The following is a 26,284-nucleotide window of genomic DNA, read 5'->3' as shown; positions in this document are numbered from 1 at the left end:
AAAGATTCTGCCTGATTTCAGGCTTCAGAATTTGATCTGATTTTCTCAAAAAGTAGTATCCAGCCAGTACCCCCCTCCAAACACAGTCATTACAGGCATAATGGATAGTATTGTGTCTACAATGGGCCTGATTCTCCTCTGCTTTGCACTTTTAGTTGTTGACACGTACAAAATGCCAGTTTTGACTTGGTACCATATTATACTTACCTTGCACTTTGAAAACTGATTTGGGGTAGTTTATAACTAATGTGCCCACAAAGTACCGTGACCTGACAAAGGAGACAGAAATAGGTAACTACTTGGGTAAAAGGTCTTACTCACAGAAGCTGCAGTCCCTATCCTTGAAGAGGTGCCATAAAATATCTGAGCATGGGGAGAGCCAAATGTTGTTGCACAAGGTGTATATATTTTAAGTTTGAACATTGGCAGAATCACTTTGGGTTGCCACCTCTGAAGTACAAAAAAACCCTCAGGACATCCGGGATGATCCTGAGCCCATAATACTGGACAGCTGGCAGTGTATATGGAGAACCCTTACAAGATTCCCCAGGACAGCCACCTCAAAAATAGGATCAATCTTGGGAAAACCTGGACCCGTGGCAACCCTACACTACTAGCCTCTAGGGGCAAGTGCTGCAGCCACAGAGACATTGCTTAACTGGGACTGGCAGCACATTGGCTACAACAGTTGGAGCCAGTGAATAGCAGTATAATCCTCACTCCATCACCACCATGCAGAGAATGGATAAGATTTAGAGAACTTGCCACCCAGGTTTTAAGTGTATGAAATGGGTCCCACTCCTGCCATAAAACCCTTTGTTAAATTCAAAGTTAACAGAGCTAATAATAGTCATTAATCTTGGGACCAAGATGTGAGTTTGAGATATATGTACATCCATGTATGTATCTGTGTACGTTCCCTTTGTGCACGGATTTGAAGCTCTAGCTGGTAACCCTGAAACAACGTGACTTCAGACTTTTATTCCCAAAAATACTTTATTTATAACAATATATCCATTATCTATAACATAATCCAAAAATACTGCTATACATTTTTACATTTTTTAATAAAAAGATTTATAATATTCTCTTCCATTTACAAAGGGAACATATTTAATTCCTTTGAGAATAAAACGTATAACATTCAGGTTAAAGTTACATCATCTCCAATTTGGATGAATTGTGATAAAACTGTACACCACAAAATATACAGGTGTCTGAAAAAGCTTTTCTTGATAATCTTTAGTGGAACGTTCCTTTTAAATCTCTCACAGTTCTGTCCATCCCTCTCCACAAAGGTAATGTATATTTAACACCGCACATTCAAAATACAGGACTTTAAAATTCTTTAATGACCAAGACCAAGGCTACTGATCTTCCTATCTAAAGAGGAGCAAAAAACCCTAAACCCAGAAATGAATGGGCAAACAGATACTATTAAGTCTGTGATAACTATTAGAGCCTCTGTTTGTTAGGGTGTGTTCCATATGGGACAGCTTTATTGCTCAAACTCTGTTCCAACTCAGATGATCTGATACATTTGAGAGGTTGTGCGCCAAAGTACATCTGTCATCTTACCTAGTGTTTGTGGTCCCCATAGATACCTTTCATTCTTAGGACTGATATAGTGCTAGCTCAACGTCTTTAGCTTCCCTGGTTAAAATAGAAAGCATCCATTCTTCCAGGCTACAACCACCCAGACAAAAATCACTAAATAATTTGCTGCCCTAAGCAACTATATCTAAGTTTATGGTAATCAGCTTTGCATTGATAGATCTGTAACTTCTTGGTTATGCAGCAACACCTCCAAAGAGATGTGTTGGCTTTTGAGAATCAATTTAACCAAACAATTACAATTTATGGTAGTTATTTCACAAAGTATTGTTTAAAAATAAGTGTTGCCTACAATATTGTATCATTGGATGAATGGGGAAATGGAGCCTGAATCTTCATCAATATTACAATCTTCAAGACAGTGACACTCCTACTTGTAATCCAGTGTAACAGGATAATGAGGTATGGGTTTTTCACTGGCTACTTTACTACATGCTGATTTGCGAAAAGGTTTACTCTCCAGACAGAGGCAGAGCCACTTCTTACACTCTGCGATGAGACATAAAAAAGGGCTGACTACATTCCCAGATCCAGCTTTGTGCAATTGTGCTTTCTCCCCACTTCCCTCCAACAACCTGTTGCTAAGTTCTATGCACATATTTTTGGTGTGTTTATTTTAAAATGGCAAAAAAACATAGTCCTGTGAACATGAAAACTTCATATATACCATATGGAATGATGTGATAATAGGGATATGTACATCACATTTTAAACTACAGAACTCCGGAGACACTTTTTTCCACAGCTGATGTGACAATCAAATTACATTCACAGATAACTACACTGATACCAAGAGGGGTCTTCTATGACATTTTTGTTTAACTGCTATCTCCTATAAAGCCAAATGCAAATAGCGTGACTGCAAGAAAGGAGACTTAGCAGGAGTTGTGTTTTACATTCTTGCATCACAAAATGCACACAAAGGGCACCATTCAATGATCCTCCTGTAACAAAGACTATCTTTTTTGTTTTTTCAACTACAATTGTGCTATATAAGCCTGTCTTTTGAATTAATTGTTCTGTTTTGTTATAATGCTGTGGGCCTGATTCTGTTATACTGCAGCCCCTTTCTGACACTCCAATGGTCTATACAGTGGGCTACACCATTACAGCCACTTGTGGCCATAGGTAGTGGAATCCCAGAATATGGGAAGTACAAAAGCAACAAACCCATCTTTATCTCTCTTCTCAGTTCCTACACCAAGCATAGCTCAGTATTGAGGGAGAGGTCAGGGAGTAGGGGAAGACAATAAGGGACATATATGGAATATTTTCTTTTCCTCCTCTTGGATTTCTGTCTTCCTTCCACTGTAGGGTATGAGACTCTAATGATAGCAAGATTCACATTTTATCTGTCAACCTGAAAGGCAACTCAAATCAAAAGCATGCAGATTTCTCACCAAACAAGCAAGATGTCCCTTTTAAAACATTCCTGCTGTGTGGACTTCTGTTTATGAGCAGTGGTTCATGATGGATGCTGATTAAAATCAGAAAAACTGCAATAGGGTTAAAGTCAATGACTTAATCTCAGGTTTGATGCACCATCACAAGAATCTATATCTTATTACAATATTATTCTCCCCCTAAAACTTGTTTTCCTGATTATTTACCAAAGTGCAACATAGAGATAAGTAATGTAAACAGGCCTTAATTTTATTTCATGAGTAAATCTGACCCCACTATCTTCATAACACCAAACTAGGTTTTTGTCTTCACTGTAAAGAACTTAAAGCATTTCCAGAAAAATGCGATGTTGGCAGGAAGGTCTGCACTCGCTCTTGCTACCACTGTCACTATGACACAATCCAGGGCAGATCTCTTGCTACTTAAAAATAATTTTCCTCCAGAATGGACAAATGTTTATGAGAGAAGAAAGGAATTCAAAAGAGGGGTCTGGATGTGGGAGCCGGATCAAGTCCAAAGGCAGCAATGCAAAATTAAACAGAAATAATTCCCAATAAGAAGAGATGTGTAACTTCAGATACACAGAGCATGCTTCACCAAAATTACATATAATACTTTGCTTTGGGGAAATAAGATACTGGCCTGCGTGTTGCCTTCAGTGCTACAGGACTGTACACACACAAAAAATGGACTTTACTCCTAAATGTATGAATGTACTTCATGCAGGTTGCAGTTATATAGAGATCCTTCATATACATTATGCATAGCTTCATGCCTACACTATTTAGGTAGTGGCAATCCCCCATGCTGAAAATGTAGCTTTCTCATTCCCCTGAAATGCCTTAGGCGGTTTCACAGATTCCAATGCATTAGCAAAAATTCCAGCTGTGGGCTGCTCCAAGTATTTCATAGTAACAGCTGTCAGTGCTGTGTGAAAATAACTTAAATAAAATGCCTGTGGCAACTTTCTCAAAAATCCTACCCTCCCTCACCAAGTCGTCGTCGTCTTTTTAAATAAGAATTACAACTGGCTGTTGGACAATTAAATATCAAATCAAAACAAAAAGGAAGGTAGGTCAAAAACAAAGATAATATTGCAACATGTAAGAAAGAATATTTTAAACTTCTGGATTCAGTGTACATTTCCCTTCCTTACTTCTTTTTCTTCCTTTCCTGAACACAACGGGGACAGAACCTAGGGACAGAAAATAATAGTATTAAGGTTCAACAGATAAATATTTTGCCTGGGAGCTCTTCACTATTTTGGAGGAGAAGAAAATAAAATCTACTATATGGAAGTCAATTTCTTTTGTTGATGCTGTAATATTACAGAGCACAAATATGGGGGAAAGACATTTCATTGAGATGGGTCCAGGAAATTAGAACAACTAGCAAAGGAGCTGTGGTGTTTGGAGGATGAAAGTGGCAGAAGGGGGCCTCAGACCCATTTTAAAACAAAGCTGGTTTTAGTTATCTGAACAGAAAAAAACTGAATGTTTTAAAGTGTGAAAGACACCTCCTTGCCGTAACTTGTATGTTCTTAAAAATAGATGAACCAGATAAATTACCCCTTCACTTTGAGATGAGACCACACATGGAAAAAAACAGCCTGAAGGAAAAAAATCTCATAAAAGTTAAAGCTCCCAAAGACAGGGGGAAAGTTCAAACATACTCGCCTAATTTTAACAATAGCACTGCAGTTGCTACTCAATGATATAGTAAATATGCCATGCAGGAATGTGATATACATATAGCTGTGTAAATACATGTCTTGTTTTTTTGTAAACTGTTCTGATTAGGCTGATATCTTGTAAATGCTTGCAACCTGAAATATTCTGTTAAGGCCTTATTCTAATGGCTGGTCTACACTAACGCTGTAAGCTGATCTAAGTTACACTAGTTCAATTACGTAAATCACGTGACCAAAGTCCACGTAACTTAGGTAGATTTACAGCGGCGTTTACACCACGCTATATCCATGGCAGACACTCTCGCGGCAACACAGCTTCCACCTCCGGGGGAGGTTTAGTACAGATGTCGACGGGAGAGTGCTCTCCCACCAACTCAGTGCGTTTTCACTAGACCTGCTAAATTGACACTGCTGCATCTATCGCAGTGGTGCTGATTTAGCCGGTAGCATAGACATGGCCTAAGCCTATTAAAATCTATGAGAGTTTTGCCACAGACTTCAATGGAAGCAGCCTTCAGAGATGAGAATAGACGTTTCCTAATGCATTGTGTACATCCACACAAATACAATTCTCTAACAACGTATGTTACAAGCCTGCATCTAGTCCAGTGCAGGGAACTGGACTAGATGACCTCTCGAGGTTCGTTCCAGTTCTATGATTCTATGGTTTCTATATTAGTGAGAGCAAAATTCATGCACCAAGATTGGTCAAGATGTCAGAATTTAATTTTCTTCATAATTGGAGAGAGGCAGTCAAGAAGAGACTCAACAAACTGAACCTGTTCCTCCTACTTACCATTTTCCTTTTGGTTTTGTGGTGAGGTCCACACAAGCGAAGTGAAACCACTCAATTGGACACTGCAGTTCAGAAAAAAAGAAAGAAGAGAGATGCTTATAAAACTAGGAAAGGATGGCCTACTAATGCAGGTTATCTCATCAGATGCATTTGTGCTGTGAAGTTATGCAGGGCACTGTAAGAACAGATATCCAGAGTGTACCTTCAAAAAATATAAGCCAGGGCTGAAAGGGACCTTAAGAAATTAAAATCCAATCCCCGCACCATGGCAGGACCAAATAAACCTAAACCATCCATGACAGGTGTTTGTCTAACTTGTTTTTAAAAGCTTCCAATAATGGGGACTCCATGACCTCCCTTGGAAGCCTATTCCAGAGCTTAACAACTTTTACAGTTAGAAAGCTTTTCCTAATATCTAACCTAAATCTCCCTTGCTGCAGATTAAGCCTATTACTTTTTTCCTACCTTCAGTGGAGATGGAGAACAATTGATCTCTGTCCTCTTTCTAACAGCCCTTCACATATTTGAAGACTGTTATCAGATCCCCCCTCAGTCTTCTTTACTCAAAACTAAACATGCCCAGTTTTTTTAACCTTTCCTCATAGTCCAGGTTTTCTAAACCTCTTATTTTTGTTGCTCTCGTCTGGACTCTCTCCAGTTTGTCCTCTTCTTTCCGAAGGTGTGGGGCCCACAGCTGGACACAGTACTGCATCTGCGATCTCACCAATGCCAAGTAGAGTATGACAATTACCTCCCATGTCTTACATACAACACTACTGTTAATACAGCCCAGAATATTAGCATATTTTCACAACTGCATCATGCTGTTGACTCATATTCAATTTGTGATTCACTATAATCCCCTGATTTTTTTCAGCAGTACTACCACCTAACCAATTATTCCCCATTTTGTAGCTGTGCATTTTATTTTTCCTTCTGAAGTGAAGTATTTTGCACTTGTCTTTGGTTTGAATTCAACAAGATGCAATTCAATAATTCTCCAATTTGTCAAAGTCATTTTGAATTTTAAACCTGTCTTCCAAAATGATTACAAACCCACCCCCCTCCAAACTTGGTGTCATCTGCAAATATTACAAGCATACCCTCCACTCCATTACCCAAGTCATTAATGAAAATATTGAAGAGAACCAGACCAGGATGGACACCTGCTGGACCCCATTAGATTCACCCTCCCATTTGACAGCAAACCACCGATAACTACTATTTGAATATGGTCTTTCAACCAGTTGTGCATCCACCTTATAGTAATTTCATCTAGACCACATATCCTTAGTTTGCTTATGAGAATGACGTGTGGAACTGTACAAAAGCCTTACTAAAATTAAGATATATCACATCTACTGCTTCCCCCATCCACTATGTCAGCAATCCTATCAAAGAAGGAAATTAAGTTGGTTTGGCATGATTTGTTCTTGACAAATCCATGCTGACTATTTCTTATAACCCTATTATACACCAGGTGATTACAAACTGATTGTTTCATAATTTGCTCCAGTATCTTTTCAGATACTGCAGTTAGGCTAACTGGTTTATAATTCTCTGGGTCCTCGTTCCTCTTTTTAAAAATAGGTACTATGTTGCCCTTCTCCAGTCTTCTGGGACCTTTCCCATCCTCCAGGAGTTCTCAAACATAATTGATAACAGCTCTGAGATTGCTTCAGCTAGTTCCTTAAGTACGCTAGGATGAATTTCATCAGGCTTTGGTGACCTGAATACATCCAACTTATCTAAATAGTCTTTAACCTGTTCTGTCCCTATTTTGCCCTGCATGCCTTCCCCTTGGTTGTCAATATTAATTGTGTTGAGTATCTGGTCATCATTAACCTTTTTAGTGAAGAATAAAGCAAAATAGGCACCTCAGCTTTCTAGATGTCATCAGCTATTAGTTCCCTTTCTTCCCTGCTAAGTAGAGGACCTATACTTTCCTTTTTCTTTCCCTTGCTCCTAATGTATTTAAAGAACTTCTTCTTATTGCATTTTATGTTCTTTGCGAGGTATAACTCATCTTGGGCACTTACATCGGGATTGTCACAGCCAATCATTTCTCCGTAGGACACCTGGTGGCACAAGCAATAAGTGGGCTCATTGGGATCCACTGGCATGTCTAGGACATCCGAGGGGTGAACAGACAGGATGGTATCAGCAAATTCAGAACTGTGGAGGAAATAATACTACTGAATGTTAAGTGAGAGCAAATTACTTTTGCTCATTAAAAACTGTATATTTCATAGATAACTAGTTTCAGTTGAAAATTTAGCTTTAAATACATCTTAAGCTTAAAATCAATTATGAAGGTTTAGAAAATATATTAAAAATATAAATAGATTTGGATAATTTTGATCATTGGTCAAAACAAAATTATATGAGGTTTAATGTAAAGAACTGGAAGAATAATTTGCAGCATACAATACATACAAATAAAGGGAGTACTATTTAGATAGCAATAATAAGCATAGCAAAATTGAGTTGATGAACAACTAGAAACAACAGGAATGTGACAAGAATCGATCCTTTTCAGTAGGAGCTTAAAAATCATATTCTATCAGAAAATTTTGAACTCTGGTTTCAAGTAACAGCCAAGATTGCTAGAACTGAAAGAATCTAGTATTCCTCTATTTTCCAGTTCATTTATTCATGCATTTGGCAGCACTTTGCATATAATCAGTTTCTTCCTTGCTGAAAAGACCATTATAGACATTAACAGGAGCAATACAAGCTTTATAATTTTTTTAAATCATATTTTTATGATACCATGCAATACTATTTAAGGATGCCTTATAAGAAACTGGAATTATTTTTCTCATCACTGTTAATTACAGCATATGAAAAGTAGATTTGAGATTCTTTCCTGCTTGCTTCAAGGGACTGGATTAGGTGACTCAAGATTATTTAGGATACCTACCCTATGATGTAGAATACCAGGAAATGATTCCAAGAATGCCCCAGGATTTCTGGGAGAGTGATGCAACATCACAATATACCTCAGAATGAGCAGGTCACCATTATCTGCAAGCCAACTCAGTGTAAACTAACACAAATGGCCACACACAAAAATGCTAAGCTACTTTTCTTTACATTTGCAGAAAGCAACAGAGACTGCATTCCTGCCACCTCAGATACAGATACTGTTCCAGCCATATTAACTCCTTGCTCAGTGTATGAGAACTTAATAATGCAAAGATATCTTGACACTGGTGCCAGGGGAAAGCATGAAGAGAGGACATATTTAAAATGGAGTCTGAGTAGAAGCATAGCCTAGAAATACAAACTGTTCAGCTGGAAGTGTCATCAAAAGGGCCAGGAAGGTTTGGCTTAGTATTTTATAAATTTACAAAGCTTTTCCATAAAGCCACAAAAGCTGTGACTGTTTGTCTCTTACCCTCCTTTTAGTTTTTTCTTCTTTGGAGTATCTTCTTCAGATGTTCGCCTGCCTCGACCTCGGGAGCCTCTCTTGTCCTTTTGACTTCGTCCCTCTGAAAGCAAAAATTATTTCAAATTAAGGGCACCCCAGAAAAAGCATCGGATGCTTTTATTTGTGCTCCTATTATTTTAAACTTCTGTTTTGCAGGCTCTTTATGTACAAGGCTCTTTGGATATTAAACATATGTATGATTTACACATACTATATCACAAACAGTACCAACTTCTGTTCTGGTTTGCCACTTGTTCAGCCCCATAACACAAGTCAGTAGAGTTGCACAGGAGTCACCTGGAACTTGGCCTGGTACTGTATATTCAACGAACCGTTTAGTAAAAGAGTGCTTTAAAAATACACTCAACATCTTCCCATCCAAGGACTGTGCATTATTAATCAGGGTGCAACATATACATGCCATCAGCAGCACCCATCAAACAGACCTCAAAACCATGTCCTCAGCAATTTAAAGGAAAGAACAGTTGTACAGTGGTCATTGTTTACAGTATTTAATTTGGCTTTTTGCCATTTAAAATTTCTAATCTATATTAAAGAAACAGGCATTTTCCTTTAACTCTTAAAATGTCCTATTGTCATCAGGTTACTTTTAAATTTTAAATTGGATTCTTAAGTTAGAAATAAAATCCTAACTTTATTTTAATTAATATTTTTTCTTAATGAGAAAATCATCCTCTCCCACCACAATGTCTTTTACTTCTCATGGCAAGGCACAGCTGAGGTAAAGTTTGCTCAACTCAGAGTAGATTCTTTAGTTTCAAAGTTTTAAGAGCTACAGACTGTGGATACGACTCTTGCCACCACACTCAGCTTCATTTGTAGCAGTGCTTATAACCAGTGACCTAGGGCAGCTCTTCACTACAGGGGGGGAGGGAGGGGGTTGATTTAAGATACACAAATTCAGCTACGCGAATAGCGTAGCTGAATTCAACCTATCGGAGCCGACTTACCCCGCTGTGAGGACGGCGGCAAAATCGACCTCCGCGGCTCCCCGTCGACGGCGCTTATTCCCACCTCCACTGGTGGAGTAAAAGCGTCGATTCGGGGATTGATTGTCGCGTCCCGACGAGACGCGATAATTCGATCCCCGAGAGATCGATTTCTACCCGCCGATTCAGGCGGGTAGTGTAGACCTAGCCTTAGAGAAAGGACTATTTCAGGATGTGCTGACTCAGTGAGGCAAGGGACCGGCTTCCAGCAAGAACGGTTAAGAGGGCTCTAAACTAGATTCTTTCTTCCTCTGCCCACCAAATGGTGGCACCTTGTCAAAATTACCTAAACCTTTTAAAAGCATTAAATAAAATAAAATAAAAAAAAACCTCACACCAAAGCTTCAAAAAAAAGTAATGTATGCTCCATCACAGCCCTTATGCCCTACACTGGATATGCATATTTACAGCAAGGTTTTCCAGCACTGAGCGAGATGGTGTGGTCACATTAAAAATAACTCACGCACTTTTCAGGCCTCGACCTCCAGGGCTTTCAAAGTCACTGCCTTCCAACTTATCCTTCAGATCTGCTTCAAATCGTGCCAAGTCTGCATCCAGCCGTCGGATGTGTTTATCCACCTGCATGGGAGAGAAACTACACGGCTGAAAAAAACTTCAACCAACCCAGCTATTCTAGAAGGTAGGACTCTAACAGTTCCGGGCACACTGAGACAACTCACCCTTACTAAGCATGCCCTTCCTGATGAGGTTCAACAAGGACAAGTGCAGAGACCTGCACTTAGGATGGAAGAAACCCATGCACTGCTACAGACTAGGGACCGAATGGCTAGGCAGCAGCTCTGCAGAAAAGGACCTAGGGGTTACAGTGGACGAGAAGCTGGATATGAGTCGACAGTGTTCCTTTGTTGCCAAGAAGGCTAATGGCATTTTGGGCTGTATAAGTAGGGGCTTTGCCAGCAGATCGAGGGACGTGATTATTCCCCTCTATTCGACTTTCATGAGGCCTCATCTGGAGTACTGTGTCCAGTTTTGGGCCCCACACTACAAGAAGGATGTGGAAAAATTGGAAAGAGTCCAGTGGAGGGCAACAAAAATGATTAGGGGGCTGGAGCACATGACTTATGAAGAGAGGATGAGGGAACTGGGATTGTTTAGTCTGCAGAAGAGAAGAATGAGGGGGGATTTGATAGCTGCTTTCAACTACCTGAAAGGGGGTTCCAAAGAGGATGGATCTAGACTGTTCTCAGTGGTAGCAGAAGCCAGAACAAGGAGTAATGGTCTCAAGTTATAGTGGGGGAGGTTTAGGTTGGATATTAGGAAAAACTTTTTCACTAGGAGGGTGGTGAAGCACTGGAGTGGGTTACCTAGAGAGGTGGTGGAATCTCTTTCCTTAGAGGTTTTTAAGGTCAGGCTTGACAAAGCCCTGGCTGGGATGATTTAGTTGGGCATTGGTCCTGCTTTGAGCAGGGGGTTGGACTAGATGACCTCCTGAGGTCCCTTCCAACCCTGAGATTCCATGATTCCTTGGATCGATATGCGGTTACACTTTACAATAAAGGGTACGTTATAAGTTATTTATAATAGGTTAATAAAGTATTAATAGATTATATAAACATGTTGCAGACATGAGTAGTATGTGTTATAGATGGTTCAAAGCACATTATAGATGGTTATCACAGATGGCTGTAAGCCCCAGTTAAAAGCAAACAATTAAACATTTAATAATCATGTACTAACTCTTTATGAACTATTTATAAATGAAGCATCAATACAGAGTGTGACAATAGTCTTTAAATAAAAATAATCACCTAATAAAATATTACTACTAGAGGAGGATTGAATGGCATGATGGATTGGAATCAAACTTGGCAAGATGATAGCGTTTGAAAGTTAGTACTGACACCTGTTCTGCGGTCTATGTGAAATTGGGCTGGTCTCACTCCAGTCCCTATGGGCAGGTGTCTTCATCACAAGAGACAGTGGTAGCAATTTCTGAAAAGAGGTCAGAGTCAAATGGGCTGGTGAACAACTTGCTTGCCTTTAGGGATGATCATTCTAATGTCTGGGCTAAGGCATAATATTGGAGTGACAAGAGAAAACTCTGCCTGTACTGTGGATAAAGAGAGGACTCCAGTGCCATCAATCTGGAATCTTTCAACAGCACTTATTTAAAACCCCCAAGAATACTACATCACTAATACTGGGGGACTGCACAGCTCAGGGGATTTGTAATGGGATAGAGTCTTTCGATTCTGGTTTATTAATTCAAAACTGAATAAAGTCAGCAAGGATCAGAAGTTGTTACTATTAATCAGCCAGAAATGAGTTCTGGCTTGATTCCAAAACTAGTGAACATATTTCAAGAACCACCATCTCAACTGACATTGTGTTTGGCAGTCTAAGCCAGTACTGGGGACAAAGATTAAGAATTAACTACTTTCCTATCTCACCCACCAGGTCAAGGTTGAGGCAGATGGCTGGGATAGTGCAGGAAAGCTTACATTCATGCTCCCTGGGCATATCTGTCCCATGGACTCATCTAGATACTAAAGCAGAAGTAGGCAACCTATGGCACGCGTGCCAAAGGCGGCATGCGAGCTGATTTTCAGTGGCACTCACACTGCCTGGGTCCTGACTACCGGTCCGGGGGACTCTGCATTTTAATTTAATTTTAAGTGAAGCTTCTTAAACATTTTAAAAACCTGTATTTACTTTACATACAACAATAGTTTAGTTATATATTATAGACTTATAGAAAGAGACCTTCTAAAAACGTTAAAATGTATTACAGACATGCGAAACCTTAAATTAGAGTGAATAAATGAAGACTCGGCACACCGCTTCTGAAAGGTTGCCAACCCCTGTACTAAAGTAATGACAGACACTTTCCCATAATCCTTCATATTCCCTGGACTTTACCAACAGCATCTTTGATGTCAACTCAACAAATGCAATGGGAAACAGCAAAGAATGGGAGCAATTTCAAGTTGCTGGTGCTATATTATACTTTAGATGGGCAGTACAAATCATAGCAGCGACTAACAAACCATATAGCTGTGGGGTACTCACAATGGAAGTTTGTTTGACACACAACCTAACAGAACAAAAGGAAAACTGGAGTTTTCTTGGTAAGACAATGGTAAAACAGAAAAGAATGTGTCTTAAGGGAACTACTGCTATGTCAGTAACAGTGTCAACCCAAATATAGATATTTCAGCAAAAAACCCAAAAGCTCCTTCTTAATTTATGATTACACTTACAAGAATCTCACTGACCACACAATCACTGCACATGTGCACTTAATTCTCACCATCTCGTAGGTCTGCATGGCTAGCTGCACTTTGTCATCACTGTACTCTTTACATTTACAATAAGCGTTCTGAATCTTCTGGAGGTATTCCACACGCTGCTCTGGCAACAAGTGCTTCACTGTTGAAATGTACTCTGCTGCAAGGCTGTCAATTTCTGCTTTCTTATCTGAAAAGAAAACAGACAGTACAATTACATGAGAATTAATTTAATAAATGAAATACTTTCTAGCTAGCGACTGTATTTACCTTATGATCCCAATTATCATAGTGCCTGAACCCCTTCAAAAACTAATGTATGTATCCTTTTTAGGAAATCACAAAAAGGATTCACCCTACCCAGATCGGATACTGCACTCAGCAGTTTTCACCGGTGCAATTCCACTGACCTCAGTGGAGCTACTCTTGATTTACACTGTGTGAGATCAGAACTGAACTCACTGACTCCAGTTCATAGGTTTCAACATTTCTTCAGCTTCATTCGGAGTATGAGAATTTTCTAACTTCTGTGCTGCCGTCTTCCTTTCCTTCCAGTGCCATTTCAACAGAAAGGAAACCCATTTGGCAATAACAGCCATAAACTGTTTGAAAGCTCAGATCCAAAAATTAAACACGAATGTCTCACAAGATGCAATATTCTACTACTTTGCCATCAGGTTACACATACTTTCCCTCCTCTGTTATGATGACATCCATGCAGTGTTCATGTCAGTTTTATAGGGTATATTTATATATGGACAGACACTAGAAGAAGCTACCGTATATACTTGTTAATAAGCTGAATTTTTTTAGTAAAAAAGGGAAGCACCAAAGAAGGAGATCGGCTTATGAACCGGTATAAAGAGGGAGAGGTGGGACACAGCCACTCCCCCCAATAGAAGCAGCACAGCCAGAAGGGAAGAGGCAGGGCCAGCGTCTCTCCGCTTCTGGCCATGCTGCTCTCCCCCCGGCCTCCGAAGCAGCTGCAGCTCTGGGGCTGGCAGGTTGCATCTGTGCCGCTCGCTGCCCCCCTCCGGCCCCCCAGAGCAGGCTGCGGCCGTGCCGCCTGGCCCACCAGAGCACGCTGCGGCCGTGTCACCTGGCCCAGCCCGCTGGAACATGCTGCAGCCACGCTGCTCGGTCTTGCCTGCCGGAGCAGGCTGCGGCCGCGCTGCCCACCCTGCCGGAGCAGCTCCAGCCAGGCCAGAGACATCCTCCCCTGGCCCTCCCCAGATAAGGTGGGAAGGGATGGGATGGGGAGAGTGTGGAGGTCCCGGGCTGGGGTCATGTGGGGGGTAGTCACAGGGGTTACTTCCCTGACCCCCAGCTTCTCCCCCCCCCAAAAAATTTCCCCACCAGTTGCTGTCCTGGCCCGACCGGGTAAACAGCTGGTGTGCTGGGACACTGTTTACTTAGGTTTACCTCCATGCCTGCAGACACGAGGTAAACAAACCATCTCGGCCCACCAGCGGCTTATCCTGATGGCCCGGGAGCCAAAGTTTGCTGACCCCTGAATTATAGGGTCGGCTTATGAACGGGTCATAAAAATTTTCCATTTTTACTTATCCATCTTGGGAGGGTCAGCTTACAAACGAACCGGCTTATGATCGAGTATATACTTATATGTGACCTCCAAAAGTATAAATGCTGCCACCTGAATCTATCACAAAATAAAATGTTGTAGAATAAAGATTAAGAAAGTCTCTCCACCTATATGTAGGGAGGCATTGCTACTGGAACAATTTGATAATAAACACGGATATAACTGGTTAAAAACAATCAAAGTCCATTGGTTTGATTTATTGACTAAAGCTTGGAAAGAAGGAGAGTATAAGTTCTCACATTTACTATCTGAGAACATTAGCATTTGTACCTTTACAGCATAGGTAAATCTTGTCTCCAAAGCCAAAGCTTTGCTCTTCTATACCTCATAGTCATGCCAAGCCCCAGTGGGATTGTTATGATCCTTCAGATGAAGGATCTCTATTCTGACTGCTTACTGGAATACCTTAGCATACCTTCTGTTCTCTGATCCAGTTCACGCATCAGCTGGAAGTTCCTTCGCAAATCACAGGGCAGGTTTTCAATACCTGAAACAAAAAGGCACAGAGATTGCAGTCCATCCTCCCCTCCACTAAAGTATGAATTGTCATCTCTGATACAGAACATTGATCTGATGCCCATCATGTATAACAAAAAGGAGCTACACCCACCACCTAGTGATATAGTTATGAAGATAACTAGCCACAATTATGACAATAACCATATATGTTCACTGAGACACAGAAGTTTCTATGGAGCTTGCTGTGCTCTCAAGAATCTAAGATTTTGGTTAAAATAAACATAAATAAAATGAAGATTCTAACCCTTCCTATTGCAAAGAAAGCCTTGACAATGTGAAGGCCCTGATCCTGCAATGATTAACACATGCATAACTTTACACACTATGAATAGTCCCACTGAAATCAACAGAGCTACTTATAGTGCACAAAATTAAGCATGTGAGTAAATCTCTGCAGGATTGGGGACAGTGGTTATAATCAGTAACATGTCTATTTCATTTCAGTCTTTTTGGCATAAGATTATGTAGACACAAGGAAAGTGGGCACTCCCCCATGCATCAAGGATAGTAATGCCATGATTCAGGGTGCCTCAATTTTTGGCTACCCAACTTGTGAAAATTTAGGCCCAATTTTAAGAGACACTGAGCATCCAAAGCTCCCATTGACTTAACTGGAAAAAATGGGGAGCGTTCAGCACTTCTGAAAGTCAAGTCCAAGGTGGGTACCTAAAGATAGAGGTAACCAAATCATAGGCCACTTTTGAAAATGTTCAAATGGATTACATTTATACTACTAGAAAATCCTAAAATTCACCTGGATAAGTGGAACTGCAATCTGAAATTGCCAATTGGATTGGGAAACATAACTCTTGCTCAATCTTGACACCCCAAGACTTTGATGCAGCCAAGAATTTGACTATACTTCTGTCTGTCCAGGGAAGGGTGGTGAGAAGATGAGCTCCACTTGTGACATTACACTCCATATTCTTCATTGAAATATTGTTATGATATGAATATGGCATAACTAAGTTATGTTTTATGCAGCATGGGTCCAGTGAGGTATCATTGGAAGGTTATGATTTACTGAATATGTTTATCCAAATAGTATGCATGTATCATTTCTGCATCTAAAGTTAGGAATATTGTCTATGTAACAATTACAACCGTGTGGGTATGTGCTTGGGAAACATCCACCAGACAGTAAGCAATCAGCCTTAATGGGCCATTAGGGAAAGACAATGAGCCTTCGAAGATGTGGATCTCCCATCTTCGGGGCAGTTCCTTCCTGTGGACATTGCAAATAAACCTAGTTTCATGGTTGCTTTGACACTACAAGGTCAGGTGATAATGTCACCTGGTACAAGTACCACCTTGGACACTGCTGGTATTTTTCCACTGGAGACAAAGGCTTCCTGCCTTATGTAAATTCTATTTAAGGCTGGGGAGTAAGGCAAACAGGACTCTTCTCCAATGCCTTCCTGCCCAAGAAGAAAGACTGCTGAAAGTACCTGAAGAGACAAAGGAACTGAGCTGAGGGAAAGGCAAGGGCTGAGTCCAGACTAAGGCTGGTTTACAGAGAAGTGAAGGCATCTATATAATTTTTTTTTAAATGGAACAAACTGAAGTAAGGTGAATCTGATAATAATTAATGTAAATGTAAATCAGAAGCTAAGAATTATAGAAGGTTTATAAAGGAAACAAAAAGGGACAGAAGGAGAAATCTACAGTCAGCAGAGTTGAGGAAAAGGAGGAGTTTTTCAAGTGTATTGGGTACAAAAGAAATCCTAACAATGGTACTGATCCATTACTAGATGGAAATGTTAAAATTATCAATAATAATGCAGAAAAGGCAGAAGTGTTCAATAAACTGGCATCTCAGTAGGATGATAAACAGCAGCTACTAAAGTTAGACATTTTAAAATCAGCATCTCTGGATAACTTGTACCCAGGAATTTTAAAGAGCTGGCTGAGGAGCTCGCTGGACCATTATTTTTAATTTTCAATACATCTTGGAACACTGGGGAAGTTGCAGAATGCTGAAAGAAAACTAATTTTGGGCAAAATATTTTAAAAGGATACCCAGGATAATATAGGCCTGTCAGTCTGACACTGGACCTTGGCAAAATAATGGAGTGGCTGATATAGCACTTGATTAATAAATAATTAAAAGAGGATGATATAATTAATGCTAGTCAACATGGGTTAATGAAAAACAGATCCTGTCAAACTAATTTGATATCTTTTTTAGTGAGATTACAAGTTTGGTTGCTAAAGGAAACAGTGCTGATATAACATACTTCTGGAAGGCATTTAATTTGGTATCGCACAACATTTTGATTGAAAAACTAGAATGATATAAATTAACATGGCACACATTAAAAGGATTAAATAATGCCTAACTGCTACATCTCAAAATGTCATTATAAATGGGGAATCATCAAGCGGGTGTGTTTCTAATATGGTCCCCCAGGGATCTGTTCATCATATTTAACATTTTTATCAATGACCTGGAAGAAGACATAAAATTATCACTAATAAAAGTTGCAGATAACTCTGACACATGGCCAGGAAGGAGCAGCTTGCAGGCTAATTGACCCAGATTCAACCTTTAGAGACATATTGGTAGATAATGTGTGTGTTTACATACATATTGTTAGAGGTTGACAATGTAATCTAACGCTTCCTGACTATGCTGTATGTATTCTGTTAATTCTGAGATCAAAAGATCTTAACATTTAAATGAACTGTAAATATAGTGATATCACTGTATTGATTTCTCTTTGAATTATATAGCGTATCACTTGCAAATGGTGGAAGATAGGCAATTGCCTTATATTAATCCGTGTAGCTCATTACTCGTGATGCTTAGGAAACAGATCTACTTCAAAGTTGCGATGATTGCCTGTTGTTCACCTGAGGATACCGTGATGTCAAGAGGAGGCCTGTATAAAGGACTCTTGGGTCCTGATCCTTTTTATCTCAAATCTGCTTATGCTTTATCAGGGGAAGCATTGAGCTACAAGATGAGGTTTCCAATTTAATTTGGATCACTCTGGTATGGAACATTGGACTGAACCTATGGACTTATTCTAATAATTCTTTACAACTCCAAAGCTCACTATGAAACTGATAGAACTGTAATCGTGTCTGTATGTATAATGATATTTTAACTCTTTTCTTTTATTAATACATTTTAATTTAGTTAGTAAGAATTGGCTGTAAGTGTGTATTTGTGTAAGATCTGAAATATTAACCTGGGAGGTAATGTGTCCAATCGTTTGTGATTGATAGAACCTTCATATTTGACTTGGCTGTCTGGGAGGGAGCCCAACTGCTGGGTTGCTTTTCAGGGAACTGTGTTTTGGCTTCTGTGTAACCAGTAAGCTACTGTGGAAACTGTTTGTTGCTATCTTGGTGAATCTAAGTATTAAAATAATCACCAGCTTTGGGGATTGTCTGCCCCATTCTTTGCAGTTTGCCCTACTTGAGTAACCTCAGTGTGACCCCCCCCCCCCTTGGACCCTGGTCACAGAACCATAATAATGGGGGCGTGGTAAACCATAAAGAGACAGGTAACTGATATAGAGCAATCTGGATCATTTGGTATGCCAGGTGCCAGCACACAATATGAATTTGGGTGATTGTGGACTATCATGGGAAGCAGGGATTCTGAATAAGATTTGGGGTCAGAGGTGGATAATCAGTTAAACATGAGCTCCCAGTGCAATGTTGTGGCCAAAAGAGCTAATGTGATCATTGGATGCAAAAACAGGGGAATCTTGAGTAGGAGCAGAGAGGTTATTTTACCTCTGTAGCTGACACTGGTGCTCCACGCTGTTGGAGGTATCCAGTTCAGATGCCCACAGTTCAAGAAAGAAGATAAATTGGAGAGGATTCAGAAAAGAGTCACAAGAATGATAAAAGGATTAGACAATGTGCCTTCTAGTGAGTGAGCTCCTTGAGTTTATCAGTTTACATTAACAAAGAGAAGGTTAAGTGGTGTCTTGATTACAGTTTATAAGAACCTATTCGGGGAACAAATATTTAACAATTGGCTCCTCAAGCAAGCAGACAAAGGTATAACAGGATCCAGCATCTAGAAGTTGAACCTAGACAAATTCAGCCTGATAATAAGGCATATGTTTTTAACAGTGAGAATAATTAACTTCTGGAATAACTTACCAAGGGTTATGGTAGATTCTCCATCACTGACAATTTGTAAATCAGGATTGGATTTTTCTCTAAAAGATCTGCTCTAGGAATTATTTTGGGGAAGTTCTATGGCCTGTGTCATACAGTGGATCAGAATACATGATCACAGGGGTTCCTTCTGGCCCTGCAATCTATGAGAAACAGCTACACCAGGAGAGGAACACTTTTATAAAGAGGGATGGAGAGAGAGTCTGTAAAGAACTGGGGATGTAGAGACAACCCCTTATTGGATTGAAATCCACTTACTCAACAGATGGGTCTACCACATTTTTATTAGGCAAAACACTCAGCAAGTTGTGATCAATTACAAGTGGAAAGCTCATTGGGAGGATTTCATCACAGTCCCCTCCAGCACTGGATAATATGGCTTCCACCACTCTTCCTTACACAAACTTATTTATAACTTTCTGTTATCTTAGAATCATATGGTTAGAAGGGACCACAATGGTCATCTAGTCTAATCCCTACTCCTGGGGGAATTCTGCTCATGTGCAGACACACAGAATTAATCTGTCTCACATAATTTTGTATTTTCCCGCATATAAAACATTTGCCTAAGTGCTGCAGTCCTGCCTTTTGCCCACCAGAGACCGCTGTGGCACCAGAACAGCCAGCTGCATTCATGTCTGCTGTTCTAGCGCCACAGCAGCCTCTGGTGAGCAAAACGCAGAACTGCAATACTTCTTAGACAAAATGTATTTAATGCGGGAAAATACAAAATTCTATGCCCAGTGTGGTAGAATTCCCCCAGGAGTAGAGTTCATCACAGCACCCTGCCCACGGAGCCACATTAGGACAGAGTGGGACACACAGGGTTGATGGGGGAAGGGGTGTCACAGACTGACGTTCAGAATGGCTAGTGGGGGGGCAGACTGGAGCATGAGCTCAGCACCTAGTGGAGTGACAGCATTGAGCCTGGGTACAGGGGAAAGTGACTGCAGAGATCCATGGGGATGAGGGGGTGCATGGACGGGGCAGACGTGCCTGACTGAATGGGAGAGGCGTGGGGTCAGCCAGGGACTGCATAGGGAAGGCTTCCCAACACCCTAACAATACCACCCCAACCCCAAAGAAAAACCTCCCACCCACACCCAGCCCCCTCCAGGTTCACTCCCAGGCTCCTTCCCTCTCCTTCAGCTCCTCCGTTACCCCTGCCTCCCCCAAGCCTTTGCACTGCTTCTAACAGGTGCAGGAAATACAGGTCTGTTTTGTAATTTAAATGAATTACACAAAATTGTGTATTAATATGCCTAGTAAGGGATCTGTCAAAAAAAAAAACCCGAATTTTTGTTTGTTTGTATTGTTACAGACATACTTGCTGACAAATATTTTGAAATAAATTACTAAAATAATTGTAACTGGCATGAGGTCCCTTCCAGTTCTAGGAGACGGGATATCTCCATTATTGGGGGGGAGGGATATCTCCATTATTGGGGGGGAGGGATAGCTCAGTGGTTTGAGCATTGGCCTGCTAAACCCAGGGTTGTGAGTTCAATCCTTGAGGGGGCCACTTGGGAATCTGGGGCAAAATCAGTACTTGGTCCTGCTAGTGAAGGCAGGGGGCTGGACTTGATGACCTTTCAAGGTCCTTCCAGTTCTAGGAGATGGGATATCTCCATTATTTGTTTGTTTGATTATATTGTGTTATTTTGACAAATAGAATATGCAGAATTTTCAAATATTCCCCCCAGAGTAACCCCCCTGCCAAGATGAAGGATTTGCTGTGTTTAAACCATCCAAAACAGATGGCTATCCAGCCTCCTTTTGAAAACCTCCAGTAAAGGGGCTTCCCAGACTTCCTGAGGCAGTCTGATCCATTGTCCTACTGTTTTTACAGTTAGGAAGTTTTTCCTGAGATTTAATCTAAATCTGCTACGCTGTAGTTTGAACCCACTGCCTCTTGTCCTGCCCTCTGTGGCAAAAGAGAAGAACTTTTCTGCATCTTTTTTATGACAGCCTTGCAAGTATCTGAAGACTGCTATTATGCAGCCCCTATATAAGCTGTGGGAACTAGGACTGCTACTGTAGGGGGAGTGTAGCCCTGTGACATTAAGAACCCAAGAGCAAAGGGGCACCCAGATAGCTGGTAACGAACTGCAGCTGGCTTAACCAGTTCTACTGTAACAATTGTTCAATGTCATGAACTATATCTGGTAAATGTCATGCAAGGTGCCAATGAAAAGCTCACGACTCACTGATTAATATCATTGTGTAAGATAGGTGCAAGCAAGTGATGCAAAATTATGGACATAAACTGAAATTACAATTCTTAAATTGTGTTTGCCAGCCAAGCAGGAGATACTCCACCCTAGACAAAGGACTGTAGTTTTTCCACCTGGTAGGGAGTCACTGCCTAAGTACTTTGTATTTACATTATCACATAAACAGACCCATCAGGTTAACAAGGGGTAGAGGCAAACCTCACACTATCACAGTGAGGAAGGAGATAGACAAGTACATGTTTCATGCTCATCCAATTACATTGGAGAGGGAAGGAACTAAATAATTTCAGCAGACAACCCAAGCAAGAAATTTCCCTCACCAGGAGACTGCATTTTTTGGGGGGGAGGGGATTTTTTTTTTTTAAATAGGCTCTATATTCTATGGCTTAAAGGAAGCAGAGTAATTTAAATGCCAGTTCTGCACTCCTTTTTTAAAAAGTTGTAATTAAACTTGCAAAGGAACAAAACTTCTGTTTTGGAGCTACACAGGTACAGTATCTTTGTATTTGGACTCATTTCTGTAATATGAATAAGTCTCCTCATGTCATGCTGCCACTCCCAGCTCAGCCAGACCCATGGACTGAAAGTTACATATGACAGAAAGGAAGATTCAGAAGATAAGAACTGGGCAAACTCCCTTGAATCCTTCCCTTTTGTTTTATTTCCTCTTAAACTTTCAGTAGGTGTGTTTGAAAAAACACATGGCAAAATACTCACATGCACCCAGGGCCGTCCTTACCCATATGCAAAGTACGCAGCTGCATAGGGCACCAGGAAATTTGGGGCACCACATTTCCTGGGGCCCTGCACAGCTGCATGCTGCTCCAGCCCCTGCTCGGGCTCTTCCCCAGGGCCCCTGCCCTGCTCCGCCCCGCCCCTTCCCTGCCACTGGTGACTGCTGGGGGGTGGTTCCCCCCTGCCTCCCAAGCCAGCCCCGTCCCCCCAGGGAGGCCTGGGGCCTGTCCCACACTGCGGAGGCCTGGGGCCAGCCCCCCTGCTCCTCCCCGCAGAGGCCTGCCCCTCCACCTCCCCATGGGGGGGGTTGTGTAGGGCCCCAGAATTTCTAGGGGCGGCCCTGCATGCACCCAATCACAGGAGACTGCATGTTGCCTTCCTCACAGCTTGAATGAACTTTATATAGGGGTTACCCTCAGAAGAATCTATTTCAAAGGTTCACTAAACTATAAAAGAGGAACAACCCACAAGTTATCTATCTTTCACCAAAGACGACTCAGGGAGCTTACATCAACCTAACACTAAGCGTCTACACTAAAATGTAACTTGCCCAACTTAATGACTTAACTTCTGCGAGAAGTATAGTGCTTAAGTCAATGTAGTTATATCGATGCAGTATCAGCGTAGACATTGCTTACATTGACTGTTGCTGCCTTTCAGAAATCATCCCACAATGTCCCACACTGGCAGTTAAATCAGCGCAAGCGCTCCTGGTGAGGACGCGCACCACTCACACAAGGAACACAGTGTGGATGTGTAAAACTGATTCAATTCCTGTTGTGGCTATACATCAACATAACTTCGGCCAACTTAATTTTGTAGTGTGGACTTGCCCAAAGATATCAGCCCTTTGACTTTTGGGGATAGATTCTGACGCAGGGGTTTGGTCAGCCATCTTGATGGAAATGTGGTGAGGATTTTACCTTGAACCAAGCTAGTTAGATTTTAGTTACTAGAAAGTGTTTTATCTTTATTTCTTGTGTAACTATTTCTGACTTTAGTTCTTATACTTGCATTCTTATACTTGTTTTATTTTTAATCTAAATCAACCCATTGCTGTTGAACTGAACTGTTTGGTAACCACTTAAAGTAACAAACTATTGGATACTGACTCTTCAAAAGAGCAACAAACCTGACCATTCCTTCCATTATTCCAGGTCAGGATTGGACATTTCAGAACACATATTTCTGGAGAAATTTGGGGCTGGGGAGAGTGTGGCATCACCTTACCAGTTGTTAACCAATACTGGTGGAAGTATGGTATTGTAGGCAGACTCCTGGATTCAAAGCATTGGACCAGGACTGCCCAACACACAGACACAGGGAGCATGCTTGTTGCTGACTGTGGGTATCCCAGCCAGAAAGCTACAGTGGCAAACCTTTAAGGCACTTAAGGTTTTAGAATAAGAGGTGACAACTCTTTACTGCTCTGGACTGCATACTACAACGTAACAACCCCCTGCATAGGCTGGGGAAGCTGCAGCAGCCCCCATGGGGAGGGGGAGTTGGGGAACAAGGGCAGCCCCCATGAGCAGGACCCTACCAAAATCAGTCCATTTTCATCAATTTCATGGTCATAGGATTTTAAAAATCATAAATGTCATGATTTCAGCTATTTAAATCTGAATTTCACAGTGTTGTAATTGTAAGGATCCTGATCCAAAAAGGAGTTGTGTGTGTGGGGGGGGGGGGGGGGTCATAAGATTATTGTAGGGGGGTTGCAGTACTCCTACCCTTACTTCTGCACTGCTGCTGGCGACGGCGCTGCCTTCAGAGCTGGGCAGTTGGAGAGCGGTGGCCACTGATTGGGAGCCCAGCTGTGAAGGCAGCGCCGCCGCCAGCAGCGCAGAAATAAGGATGGCATGGCATGGTATTGCCACCCTTACTTCTGTGCTGCTGCTGGCAGGGCGCTGCCTTCAGAGTTGGTCACCCAGCCAACAGCTACCGCTCTCTGGTTGCCCAGCTCTGAAGGCAGCGCAGAAGTAAGAGTGGCAATACTGTGACCCCCCTTGCAACTCCCTTTTGGGTCAGGGCCTGCAATTTGAAAACCGCTGGTCTACCCCATTAAATCTGTATAGTGTAGGGTAAAAGGACACAAAAGATCAGATTTCATGGTCTGTGATGCACTTCTCATGGCAATTAATTTGGTAGGCCCCACCCATAAGGAAGGGAACGGGAGCTGAGGCAGGCAGGAGGTGGGTGTCAGCAGGGGCAGCTCTATGTATTTTGCCGCCCCAAGCTCAGCAGTCAGGCAGCCTTCAGCGGCATGCCTGCGGGAAGTCTCGCTCGGGTCCCACAGGGGAACGAACGAGGCTGGGCCGCCTGCGGGATTGCACCAGCTGGGCAGCCAGCCCAGACGCGACTGGCCAGGGACTGGGCGCGCGCAGCATGCGCGCTGCTGGGTCCCTGCAACAGGCCCGGGCTCGGGGGTTCAGGCCCGGGCGCCGCAGCCACTGAGCGCCATGGCCGCTTCCTCCGGCCGCGGCAGTAGGAGCTGCAGCAGCGGCTGCTCTCGAGTCCCGCTGCTCAGGTGGGGAGAACAGCCGCCGCCTAGCCCCACAGGCCACCCCCCTACTCTCCCTCCAGGTACCGCCCGACTGAGTCCTGCCTGCGCTCAGGGCCAGGCCGGACTCTCACTCACCCCGGCCCTGCACCCCCCCTGCAGCTCCGGTGCCTTCCTCGAGCGCTTGCGGAGGAAGAAAGGGGTTGTTTTTTTGCTCTGCCGCCATTTTTTTTGTTTTGGTTTTTTGGTCTGGCCCCCCCCCCCGCGTCCCAATATTTGACCTGGGTGATCTGGTCACCCTAGGACCAGCGGACCTCCTGCAGGCAGCCTGACTGCAGCCCTCACAACAACAGGCAGGCCACCCCCTCAGCTTGCCACCCCAGGCACGCGCTTGGTGCGCTGGTGCCTGGAGCTGCCTCTGGATGTCAGCCCCCTGGGGAGGGGAGGAAGAGCCGAGACAGGCAATGGGATGGGGGCAGCCCAGAGAACAACAGCTGCCCCAGGACCAAGGGAAGGGCATTAAAGAGAAGAGATTGAACTGCTTCCACCCTCGGCAAGTAATGATGACACAAGCACGCGCCTCTTGCGCAAGAAACGCGGTTGATGACGCACATGAGACCACACCCTCGCGGTAAGTGACGCAGTTGTAATTCCCGCAGTCAGCTGCAGTAACAACAGCGTCCGCGCCAAGCTCCGCCCCCTCCCGAACTAGGCGGTGTCACCGCCCCCGCTCCCTCCGCCGCACCCCCGGCCGCCCCGCCGTGGGGACTCTCCCCCCGCAGGCGCCCCTTCCCTGGCGCCTGTTCCCGTTCCCCCTCACTCCACAGGTGGTGTGGCGCCCCGCTCTCCGCGCCGGGCCCGCCACTCACTGTCCAGATAGTGCTCCAGGTACATGGCTGTCGCCATCTTGTGCCCCGCTCCCTGCCGCGCTGTTCCCTCGTCGCTCGGGCCCGCATGACAAGGGCCGCAGCTCCAGTCTCATTCCATATTCAGGAGCTGCCGCCGCTGATTGGCCGCCCGGGACACCTCCAGCTGTATATCAATAAGGAGGCGGGGCAATGGCACAGGCGCCAAAGGGGGAAGGGGCAGGTGTCACCCAAGGATTAGGAGGTGGTCCCGGCATGCGCGCGCCACCCGCCTTCCTCCATGCAGACACACCTTCCCTTCAGCCTCTCCTCCGCCCCAGCCCGGAGCAGTGACAGCCTGTAGCCCGCCCCGCTGTGGCAGTGACAGCCCTGGGTAATGACAACGTGTAACTAGCCCCCAGCCCGGAGCAGTGACCTCCTGTAACCCCCCCACCACCACCACGTCCGCAGCAGTGACAACTTCTCCTCTCCCCACCCCGGGGGCAGTGA

At 42.9% G+C, this 26,284-nt stretch overlaps 1 protein-coding gene across 2 annotated transcripts; it reads right to left on the bottom strand.

Moving 5' to 3' along the window:
• Positions 1 to 984: 984 nt before the first annotated feature.
• On the bottom strand, positions 985 to 25,935 carry ING5 (inhibitor of growth family member 5). Of its 2 annotated transcripts, XM_054039903.1 has the most exons (8): positions 25,799 to 25,928; positions 15,214 to 15,285; positions 13,219 to 13,385; positions 10,415 to 10,526; positions 8,905 to 8,998; positions 7,544 to 7,679; positions 5,505 to 5,566; positions 985 to 4,213 (listed from the first exon to the last, which is right to left on the bottom strand). In XM_054039903.1, exons 1-8 carry the CDS (start codon positions 25,833 to 25,835, stop codon positions 4,171 to 4,173), a joined length of 723 nt encoding a protein of 240 aa, XP_053895878.1. In that variant the 5' UTR covers positions 25,836 to 25,928; the 3' UTR covers positions 985 to 4,170. The 2 variants fall into 2 exon arrangements, with proteins under 2 accessions (XP_053895878.1, XP_053895877.1); XM_054039902.1 differs by lacking the exons at positions 985 to 4,213; positions 5,505 to 5,566 and having other exon boundaries at positions 7,072 to 7,679; positions 25,799 to 25,935.
• Positions 25,936 to 26,284: the final 349 nt, after the last annotated feature.

This window comes from Malaclemys terrapin, chromosome 9, assembly GCF_027887155.1.
Source record: "Malaclemys terrapin pileata isolate rMalTer1 chromosome 9, rMalTer1.hap1, whole genome shotgun sequence".
NCBI lineage: Eukaryota > Metazoa > Chordata > Testudines > Emydidae > Malaclemys > Malaclemys terrapin.
Note: the sequence above shows the minus strand (reverse complement) of the source record. Positions and strands in the feature narration are given on the sequence as shown.

Bases quoted from the DNA above. Each gene is read 5' to 3' on its own strand.
- ING5 (XM_054039902.1), bottom strand. From the start codon at position 25,835: ATGGCGACAGCCATGTACCTGGAGCACTATCTGGACA. The intron at 15,286-25,798 runs GTGAGTGGCGGG...TTTTTGTTTCAG, and splicing joins CCTGGAGCACTATCTGGACA to GTATTGAAAACCTGCCCTGT. The intron at 8,999-10,414 runs GTGCGTGAGTTA...TTTTGCTTTCAG, and splicing joins TGGAGGTCGAGGCCTGAAAA to AGGGACGAAGTCAAAAGGAC.